General features: G+C 37.6%; 1 protein-coding gene across 2 annotated transcripts in view; it reads left to right on the forward strand.

Annotated features, from left to right (window-relative positions):
• Window positions 1–9268, forward strand: part of SPRED2 (sprouty related EVH1 domain containing 2) — a 348637-nt gene extending 339369 nt beyond the window's left edge. For both annotated transcript variants that reach the window (XM_029593617.1, XM_029593616.1), the window contains one exon: window positions 6720–9268. In XM_029593617.1, coding sequence (XP_029449477.1) covers window positions 6720–7373 — 654 coding nt within the window. In that variant the 3' untranslated portion in view covers window positions 7374–9268. The remainder of the gene's footprint in view (window positions 1–6719) is intronic.
• Window positions 9269–11820: the final 2552 nt, after the last annotated feature.

Genomic DNA, 11820 nt, shown 5'->3' on the forward strand with positions numbered 1-11820 from the left:
TAGGAGAAAGCAGAAGTGCTTACCTGAAACAGGTGTTCTCCTAGGACAGCAGGATGTTAGTCCTCACAAAACCCTGGGAGTTGGTTTCTCCTTGTATTATTTATATCATGCACTTGAGAGGCTCTGCCTAGGGGGCGGGTGGTTGACTACAACTGTACATGCTCAGCATTATTTATTTAGATTTTTATATTCCACTTTTTGCATTTTTTTCAGCACTTCAAAGCAGATTACATTCAGGTACTGTAGGTATTTCCCTATTCCCAGAGGGCTTACAGTCTTATGTTTCAGTAGGGCATGCTGAAAGCTCTAGAATCTTTGAGATCAAAGTTCTTGCTAGGCTCCATCTGATGATGTCAACCACGTGTGAGGACTAACATCCTGCTGTCCTAGGAGAACACCTGTTACAGGTGAGCAACCTTGTTTTCTCCATGAACAAGCAGGGGAGGGTCAAATTCAGCCACAGAAGTGGGTGATATCTAATGGTGCCATCATGGAAGTGCTCTCTCAGAGCTTGGAAAGATGAAGTCCTTTTGAGCATGTTTGGGAGTTCTGCACAAATCTCCACAGTCATTTTTCTTCCACGGAGCTAGGAAAATATGTTTTGCTGTTTTCTGCTGCACCAATTTTGTCAGATTTTTTTGTCCTTGGTTTTTTTTTATGCAGTTAATTTCCCTTTCAGTTTTTTTCGTTTTCTTCTCAAAGAGAAAATACATTGTTAGAAAGACAAACTTTTGATTTGTGTGCCAAATGCCACCACATAATGGGAATTGCAAACCTCCATGATACCTGCATTCGCTGCCTAGAGTCCTCCCGTGATTTGGCCAATTGTAAGCAATGTGGATGGATGATGTCCTTGCAGACCCTCAAGTACAGAAGGTTCAAACTGAAGTTCAAAACTTGTTCTCCCAAGAGAAGGAGAGGCGAGAGAAGTTGATTACTACAAAGTAGTCTCTACTGCATTGAACAAATCAACTCCTCCTCTTGTTGGTACTTTTCATTGGTACAAATGATAGACATTCATCAGTCATATCAAATTTGCAGTTAATTCCTGTCACTGTGAATGTAACCCCACCCCCCAGACCCGCTCCAATTTGAAAATGTCCCCTTTTACAATGGTATTTATATAGTATTTCACATTGACTCTGTTCAGAGGCTCTCTTGCTATCTATCCTCAGGGCGATAAAAACATTTTCCCTGGTAACGCAAGGCTAACGAGGGTATAACGCACAGAAAAAAGGTGTAGTTATTTCCTGTGTTACTCTATTGCATTCTGTGCTAGCAGACCCTCATTTCCATTAACTCCTCCCACTTGCATACTAAATGTAAAATTTATATACTAATGTGCGATGCAATATTTAGCCATGCATTAGGGCCCTAATGCATTTTGATGAATGACCCGGTAAGTTAGGACTAAAGTTTAATCTGAGTGCTATTACAATATAATCGCCAGTTGTCAAAAGGCCTTCTAGTGTCTCTTCTTTTTAGTAGCCATTTTTCATTAAAGACATAGTCCATCTTCATCCTCCTATTAAAAACCTACCCACACAATGGGATCTTAATATAGTGCTTTCAAGTCAAATACTTTCTCCTTTTGAGCCTATGGCATCTGCAGATATAAAAAGTGTAAACTATTAAGCGCTATTTCTAGTAAAATAATATCGGCATGAAGAATAAGTGGACTACAGACTTTAGTGGTGCCTTCACTGTACTGACAAATATTCAAAAATAGGATGAACAGAAACTGACTCAATCCCTACATGGTATAAAGTTAGACATACCCAATAACCTAAAGCACATTGGTCACTATACTTATTAATATCACAATATACATTTTTTTAATGTTTTTAACTTTTATCTGAGAAATCTCCAATCAACAACAACATCCCAGGTATTTCAATCTCTTGATGCTACAACATGCATTCTTCATCAACTGCCATCACTGGTTAAAAAAAAAAGCCCTTTCAGTCTTCTAAATGTTTGAATTAACTTTGCTGTTTTATTTCAAAATTTGTCCAATTCAGTTCCGACAACGTGATAATTCACATAATCCACTTAATCCGGATGTGGTAATGTAATCGAACAGTTCTTAAGTGGAAAAATCTCAGAAATGAACAATACTTATCCATGCAATGCCTGGATAGTTAAACACATCTTTCTGCAGTGCTTAATGCAAAATTTTTTAAAAGTAAATATGGTACACACAAAAGTTATTGCACCCTTTCAGTCAGTACTTTGTAACACCCCCCTTTGGCAGCAATAGCGTGCAAATGTTTCCAGCTAAGAGTCTTTCTGTTCTTGTTTTGGAAAAAATTTTTACCACTCTTCTTGCAGAACTTTTCTAACTCTGAAATATTCTTAAGTCTCCATGCATGCACTGCATATTTGAGATCCCTGCACAGATTTTCAATAATAAAGTCTGGGTACTGTGAAGGCCATTCCAAAACTTTCATCTATCTTTCTGTAAGTACTTCATGGTTGGTTTTGATATGTTTTGGATTGTGTTCTTGCTGAAATATATAATCTTTTTAGATTGTTTCTCAGTTAACTGAGGGGACACTAGCTTCTATAGTATGTTGATATTTTGTTGAATCCATTATTCCACTTGCACAATATTTACTGTGGTATTAGCTGCCACATAACTCAAAAGCATAATAGATTCACCCCCATGCTTAATGGGTTGACCATGTGATCTTGTCTTCAAATGCTATACCCTTTTTTTTCCAAATATATCTTGTGTGATTGTCGCTGAACAATTCAGTTTTAGTTTAATAAGTCCAAAGCCCTTTGTTCAAAAAAGATACAGCCTTCATAGAAAAGGTTTCCTTCTGACAACTCTTATATGCAGATCATTGTTATGTAAGCAATGCTGTACTATGGAAATCATTCCAGCTAAACTTCTATCAGGTAATTTGTAGTGATATATGGGTACTTGTTTTCATATCTGACCAATTTTGGCAGTCCTAGCAGAGATGTTTCACGATTTTCCAGATCTTGTTGCCCTGATCTCAACAATTCCATGTTACTTCCATTTCTTAACAATGTTTCTGACAGTTGAAATTGCTAGCTGGAAACATTTAGAGAGCTTTTTTATTTTTTAGACTTCCCCTGCTTTGTAAGTGAACTGTCTTCATTTTGAACCGCTCAGAAGCTGATTACAGGAGCCCATGGTTCTTGAAAGTAAAACAGTCAGACTCCGAGTGTTTGTTAACCTGTGGAAATGTCTTCATCTGACTGATTAAAAACCTAACAAGTCAATCAATGTTTTCAGCTTCATTACAAACTTTAAAAATAAAAATAATGAATCAAATGGGAGTGTGACCAACTTTTGCACCTTCCATATTCACTTTATTTTCAAGCTGTTAAATCAACAAATAGTAATTTTGCATTAATCATTTAAGAGAAATGTTTTTAACTTTGAACCATTTAAAGGTCGTGTCAGCTTCTACATAAGAAATTGCCATGCTGGGTCAGACCAAGGGTCCATCAAGCCTAGCATCCTGTTTCCAACAGAGGCCAAACCACGCCACAAGAACCTGGCAATAATCCAAACACTAAGAAGATCCCATGCTGTTCATTTACAGATTAATTGAAATATACAATTTGACTAGGGATGCCTACATTTTTGCACACAACTGTATGCATGCCACTGTATGGTCTATTTGCAATTATTAGCAAATGGAATAGAAAGGTATGGTACTCAGGAGCAGAAAGAAATCAATCCAGCTAAAAAGGCTTTATCTGGTCAGAAAAATGCCGATGTTACAAAAAGTCCAAGCACGTCATGTTCAGAAGAAACAGGTTATATTTTAATAGAAATGATAGTATTTTGGTCCTGAAAAGTAATCTTTATCAGAAATTTTGAATTTGGCATGCTTATGCTTGAACATTTTTACCATTTCTGGTTGACACTCAGCCATAAAAAACCCATATTCCTTCTACTTTTACTCCTACTCCTCTAGTAGTAGTAGTAGTAGTAGTAGTAGTAGTAGTAGTAGTATTTGCAGATGATACAAAATTGTTCAGAGTAGTTAAATCACAAGCAGAATGTGATAAATTGCAGGAAGACCTTGTGAGACTGGAAAATTGGGCATCCAAATGGCAGATGAAATTTAGTGTGGATAAGTACAAGGTGATGCATATAGGGAAAAATAACCCTTGCTATAGTTACAGTGTTAGGTTCCATATTAGGAGCTACCACCCAAGAAAGAGATCTAGGCGTCGTAGTGGATAACACATTGAAATCATCGGTTCAGTGTGCTGCGGCAGTCAAAAAAGCAAACAGAATGTTGGGAATTATTAGAAAGGGAATGGTGAATAAAACGGAAAATGTCATAATGCCTCTGTATCGCTCCATGGTGAGAAAAAGATATAGTTGTGATGGAAAAGGTACAGAGAAGGGCGACCAAAATAATAAAGGGAATGGAACAGTTCCCTTATGAGGAAAGACTAAAGAGGTTAGGACTTTTCAGCTTGGAGAAGAGACGGCTGAGGGGGGAATATGATAGAGGTGTTTAAAATCATGAGAGATCTAGAACGGGTAAATGTGAATCGGTTATTTACTCTTTCGGATAGTAGAAAGACTAGGGGGCACTCCATGAAGTTAGCATGTGGCACATTTAAAATTAATTGGAAAAAGTTCTTTTTCACTCAACACACAATTAAACTCTGGAATTTGTTGCCAGAGGATGTGGTTAATGCAGTTAGTATAGCTGTGTTTAAAAAAGGATTGAAATTGTCGGTGCAGTGTGCTGCGGCAGTCAAAAAAGCAAACAGAATGTTGGGAATTATTAGAAAAGGAATGGTGAATAAAACGGAAAATGTCATAATGCCTCTGTATCGCTCCATGGTGAGACCGCACCTTGAATACTGTGTACAATTCTGGTCGCCGCATCTCAAAAAAGATATAATTGCGATGGAGAAGGTACAGAGAGAAGGGCTACCAAAATGATAAGGGGAATGGAACAACTCCCCTATGAGGAAAGACTAAAGAGGTTAGGACTTTTCAGCTTGGAGAAGAGACGACTGAGGGGGGATATGATAGAGGTGTTTAAAATCATGAGAGGTCTAGAAGGGTAGATATGAATCGGTTATTTACTCTTTCGGATAGTAGAAAGACTAGGGGGCACTCCATGAAGTTAGCATGGGGCACATTTAGAACTAATCGGAGAAAGTTCTTTTTTACTCAATGCACAATTAAACTCTGGAATTTGTTGCCAGAGAACGTGGTCAGTGCAGTTAGTATAGCTGTGTTTAAAAAAGGATTGGATAAGTTCTTGGAGGAGAAGTCCATTACCTGCTATTAAGTTCACTTAGAGAATAGCCACTGCCATTAGTAATGGTTACATGGAATAGACTTAGTTTTTGGGTACTTGCCAGGTTCTTATGGCCTGGATTGGCCACTGTTGGAAACAGGATGCTGGGCTTGATGGACCCTTGGTCTGACCCAGTATGGCATTTTCTTATGTTCTTAGGATTGGATAAGTTCTTGGAGAAGTCCATTACCTGCTACTACATCATCCACAAAACCATCTATCATCAATCCACACTCCAACTCAAAATACCACTCAACTCCACGCTTCCACAAGACCAATCAGATCGGCATACAAAGGATCTCTCCAGGCTCCCCCTAATAAATCCACTAGTCACACCTCCATTCAGAAACGAGCCTTGTCCACTGCTGGACCTTATCAATGGAATCTACTTCCCCTAGAACTTCACCAGGAACAATGCCCTTTCTCCTTCAGAAAGAAACTGAAAACTTGGCTGTTCATTCAAGCCTTCCCTTGATGGGTCACTCCACAACTATCGTAGACACTCACCCCTTATTTTCACAGTTCCCCCCCCACCCCCTTCCCCTTCTCCTGGATTCTTCCTGCCACAGTTCGATATACATAGCAGGCCATTGCCTAAGCTAGTATCATACATCGATTGTTACGTACGTTTCTCTTGTTAGAATTATGTTATGTTAAACTAATATCTTTCGCTCTTAACTCTCCCGTACTGTAAATCCCTGTTCATTGTAACTTTATCTTCTATTTAATTGGTTACCCCTGGTTACGCTGTAAACCGGTACGATAAGACCTTCGTCTTGAGCATCGGTATATTAAAAGAATTTAAATAAATAAATATTAATTAAGTTGACTTAGAAAATAGCCACTGCTATTACTAGCAACAGTAACATGGAATAGACTTAGTTTTTGAGTACTTGCCATGTTCTTATGGCCTGGATTGGCCACTGTTGGAAACAGGATGATGGGCTTGATGTTCTTATGCTAATTAATTTCCAAAGGACTCAGGGCTGCAAATTTGCTGACTGCTCCCAGTCATAACTTATAAATTCAGCTGTAAACTGTTTTTTAAAAGGCTTTCATATCAGTTAAATGCACTGTGTTCTTCAACTGGAAATTGGTTACAACTGTGCTAATTCTGATTTGGCCATCCTTTTGTCTTCTGTTAATTTATAATTGATTTTATAATATTTATGTAGCACCCTACTCCATAAGAATAATTTATTTTTAAAAAATCTTTAAAGGTTTGTAGATGAGGATATTCTAGTATAAAGTATCCCTTTAAGACTTTAATAAAGCTGTTTTATAAGGTTATTGAACCATGTATTCGTTATGAGGATCTTTGCTTAATGAGGTGTTTACATTCAGGTTGTTGTGTTTACATGTATTTTGGGAATAAAACTAATCAGGTTGTATGCTTTTCCATACCAGTCTCTACCTAGGTCTCCTCGGCATGTCAGTTTTCCAGATGATGACGAAGAGATTGTACGCATTAACCCAAGGGAGAAAAGTTGGCTGAAAGGTTATGAGGACTACCGACATGCACCAATCCATCGGAAATACATTGACACAGAAGATGTTGATTCGTATGTACGTTTTGCCAAAACTGAAACCTCAAAACATGATTACAATTATCCCTATGTAGACAACTCTGAATTTGTACTGGGAGGAGACTTGAAGGGTGCTGTCATAAAGACTCAACCTCCACGGTGCAAATCAAGACGGAGGAAGGAAGATGGGGAGAGGTCAAGATGCGTATATTGTCGGGACATGTTTAATCATGAAGAGAATAGAAGGGGTAAGTGTCAGGATGCTCCAGACCCCATCAGAACCTGCATCCGTCGAGTCAGTTGCATGTGGTGTGCAGACAGTATGCTTTATCATTGTATGTCTGACCCTGAAGGAGACTATACAGACCCTTGTTCTTGCGACACCAGTGATGAAAAGTTTTGCCTCCGGTGGATGGCCCTCATCGCCTTGTCTTTCCTTGCCCCATGTATGTGCTGTTACTTGCCTCTGCGGGCATGCTACCACTGTGGGGTTATGTGCAGGTGCTGTGGTGGGAAACACAAAGCAGCCGGATGACCACTTGCGGATGTTTTCTTTGCTTTCACTATGAAACGAGGAGCACGTTGGTCTGAAGCATTTGAAAACTTTTCAAGTTCTGGTGCAGGCGGTTTTTGCACCATCTGAATATCAAGTTTGGTCTTGAGACCACTGTGCATTGATCACTCATTGGAGAATCTAACAAACTAATCTACAGCATAGACTTTTGTATTATTAATCTGTAACCGAGGAGAACGTCTGGTACATGATTATACTTTTTCTGTCAGTGAAAAGGCTGAGATCCAAGCTGCTGAGTGTGGTGGGGTTTGAGAAAACAATGACAAGATTGTACCCATTTAGCCCAAGCTTGCCCAGTAAGTACCTCCTGTACATAACGAGCTTTGGCACTTCTGCAGTGTTTTTGGAATGTAAGATAGGAATTGAATCCCACCAGAAGTATTTTAATCTACAGTCAAGGTATTCTTTGCTTAACTATTATCAAAGGCATGCTCACAACAAACTTGTACCATAACACAGTATTGCAGTTACACTTTCAAGTCAAAATCTCGTTTAAGCAACAATCTGAGTTGTCCTCATTTCTTTGGCAAACAAATGTTTTGTTTTTCTGACTTAAAAAAGCATTCACCAATTAGTTGAATATGGGAAAATGGGCCTTAGCTTATGTCTGAGTTCTCTCAGCTAGTATATTTATTTCACAATGCAGAAAATGGAAATTGGGATGTAAATTGTTTTATAAATAACATTGTTAACTAAATTTAAACTTAACATTGGAATCCAGTAGAATGTAAAGTGATTTATAATTTTACTTTAAAAGTTCTCATTTTATAATAAAACAAATATCCGGTACAAATTTAATCAAACTAATTATTATATAAGTGATCAATAATGAGGTAAGAAGCACTGTAGCTCCAGTTAATGGTGGCTTTGAAAAAAAAATAGAAAAGTGGTGACGTATTATGGAAAAATAATAAAACATGAGTGTGATTATATAGAAGTGTGGCCAGTTTTTAGAAGCATGACTGACAGAATCTAATGAGAGCCACAGAGTATAAAATATTTTGAAGGGAAAAATAAAGTTTTCATTAGGTGTATATTGTACTAGTAGTAAGTGCAGTATTGCTTAAGAATATTAATATCTTCGCTTGCCACTGGTATAATGTAGAGTTAAGCAAAGGATCTTTCAAGGCCCAGGTTTCGGCCTTGTAAAAGACCAGACTTGGTAAGGAAGGCTGATGCATTCTCTGCCTTCCCTAAAGTGGCTTGTGATTGCACACCTGCTATAGGTGGGCAGAGAGTAACTGATGGTGTTGCCATATTATCTGGCATCCATCCATTTGTGGTTTTGTGTGTGTGTGTAGCACTACATACACTCATGGGATGGCCTTTTTTTTTTTTATTTGTTTCATAAGTGGAACTTGTGCTTTGTAGAGAGCAGTTCTAAGTTTGTGTTTAAATAAAACTTGTATTTTAACAGCAGTACCCCACTACAAGAATTGTGCAGTGTCACTTCTAAAGCAGTGGATGTTAACTTGTGGTTACACATGGTTATATATTATGCTTTCAGCAATGTTCATGATTAATATCTAAATCTTATTACAGTTTCACTATTGTCTTTTACTCTTGTACAAGGCTTGTAATTAGCTAGAAAAGAATATTTTTCTAATATATTGCAAGAAATAGCCAAATAATTTTGTATTAAAAAAAAAAAACTTAGAACAGTTACAGTTAAATAGCTTAGTACAATCGGAATATTTTGAGGCAGCTAGGGACTGGCTTGTGAATGCTGGCACTTCTTTTCCTGCCATAATTACTCTGTGTAGTAATTGCCAGTGAATGCATGCCTTTACCCTCCCTCTTATTGCACATCGACATCAGTCTTAAAAGAAAGGAACTTTTTTTTGCCAAGTAAATTTGAGAAATGCTTGCCACTCTTTCTCACTGGAATGCTCCAGCATCTAGCTGGTAAAAGTATTCACAGCTTCTCCATAAATCTCTGTGTGCGGTGTACAGTACATTCCAGTGCTAGAGCTAGGTGGCCTGATTTAGAGTCAGGTTTGAATTCAGATTGAAAAGGGGATGGGGTTTTCTTTAGGTAATCAGGGCTTTGTTAAATAAAGGGTGAATACTGTGTGCCTATTAAGCAGATGACAAATCTCGCCATGGTGTCTAATGAACATCAGTCCAGCCTCAAAAACAGTGTAGTAAAATGGTCATTTTTTTTCCAAGTTGTTTCACATCAGTACTCCACTGTAAGATCTGTACAAAGCACAACACTAATACACGGAGATCTTGCAGTTCATTCAGATCATTAAGTGCCCCTATTTATTTTTACTGAAGCAGACTTATTATACAAAATGCTTTTAACAGTATCTTTTTTTTTTTTTTTTTAATTATTATTAATGACCTTCCTTCCTCTTCCACTATTTTATAAGACAGTGTAGATCTTGCTACATTCTGCTTTGATTGTGAAGGCAGTGATATAAGGGCGCAGCGTCAGAAAGGGGTGGGTGGGGGTGGGGCTATTTGTACATAGTTTTTATTGATCCCCCACGCTGTCCTGTATAGTGTGTTCTCCCAGTCAGCTTTGCAATACTGACATCAATCACTGACAATGATTCAGATTTTATTTTTGTATCTGTGGTAACAAAATGTTAACCAAAAGTTTTTTGTTTTTGTTTTGTTTTTTGGTTTTGGTTTTTTGTTCTTGTTGGGGGTTTTTGTGAGCAGTTTTCAGCTGTTATTCACATTAACAAATTAAAGTGCCTAAAGCATACATCCCTTATATATCTGTATACTAAAAGTAAAACCCTGTTGTATGGATTTTTTTTATAAGCATTTTTACCTCTGTGTAAAAAAAATATATATACAAGTGTATGATGTACATTTTAGTTCTTAACTTCTTTTTTTTTTATTGTTTCTAATATGTATGGATCAATGTAGCTATTGCTTTATAAAATGTACCATGTAAATATAAATACATCATATCAAAATCTTTCTTCTGTCTCCTGTATTATTACCCATAGAAGAAAACTATGCCAGGGTTGGGCTCACTCGGAGGCATACTATAGAATGAAAGAGAGTGGTTCTAGCATAGCATCTGGATTCCTTTATCAGTTATTTTGGAAGTTGCTCTGGTCTTGACATGACTTATTGGCAGCCAGTCTTTTATTTTGTCACAGTTTAACTGTTTGCTGGAGAGAGATGGCCCAGAGTCCATTCTGAGTCTAACATGCATTCTTCTTAACAAGAACCTTGGAATGTGCTTAGTTGTCTGCCCAAGAAGAAGACCCTGTAGTATAGAGTCGTCATGATACCATATTATGTTAGGCTGCCATCCTCAGATTTTTGTTTTGGGGGATTTTGGCATGTGCAATTAATATTTGATTAGTTTGCCAAGTGACTAGGATTCACATTTGTGAATTCAGTCTGCTAGTATGAACAAAAGATATGAAAAATAAAATAGAGAATATTATAATGCCTCTTTATCGATCCATGGTGTGACCTTGAGTATTATGTCATCCCATCTCAAAAAAGTCATAGCAGAACTAGAACAGGTACAGAGAAGGGTGACCAAAATGATGAAGGAGTTGGAATGGTTCCCTTACCAGGTTAGAGCTGTTCAGCCAGGAGAAGAGACAGCTGAAAGGAGGCATGATGGAGATCTATAAAATCTTGATTGGGTAGAAAGGGTAAACACTAAACAGCTATTTACTCTTTCAAATAGTGCTAGGAAGAGGGGACACTCTATGAAGCTAATAGAGAGCACATTTAAAACTAATTGGAGAAAGTATTTTTTCACTCAGCTCACAGTTTCTGTGGAATTTGTTGCTAGAGGATAGAGTGAAAGGGATTAGTGTAACAGGATTTATAAAGGGTTTGGACAAGTTCCTGGCAGAAAAGGTCCATAAATCATTATTAGCCATGTAGACCTAGGAAAGCTACTCGTTTTTCCTGGTTATCAGCATGAAGGATTGGATCTATTCTTTGGGATCCTATTGGTACTTGTGACTTGGATAGATTACTATCCAAGACAAGATGCTAGGCTTGCTGGACCTTTGATCTGACCCAGCATGCCATTTATGTTCAACATGCTTTAAGTTTCTCTCTTTTTTTTTTTTTTCCTTTCTAAATTTTTATCTTATTTATTGGCTCTGAGACAGAGCTTCAGAAGCACCTTTCTGTCATAAATCCAGGAGAGAAATGAGTGAACAAAATGGTGACTGCTGAAAGTTCCATCTTGCTTTGGTTCAGTTTAAAAAAAAAAAAAAAGAGAAACTTATTGTCAATCCATGCAGGTGCTAGGTAGAATAGGCTGGTTGAAAAAATGTTTGATCTTGATTGGTCCTGCTCCTTCCTTGTCCTTTCCCACTTTGACTGTTATGTCTGCGTTCAGTGTCTTGCCTTGAGTAGAAAAAAGCCCCATAGACTTGAATGGGATCCAAAAACAAATTCAAACCAAAATTAT

This window comes from Rhinatrema bivittatum, chromosome 3, assembly GCF_901001135.1.
Source record: "Rhinatrema bivittatum chromosome 3, aRhiBiv1.1, whole genome shotgun sequence".
NCBI classification, from domain to species: Eukaryota; Metazoa; Chordata; class Amphibia; order Gymnophiona; family Rhinatrematidae; genus Rhinatrema; species Rhinatrema bivittatum.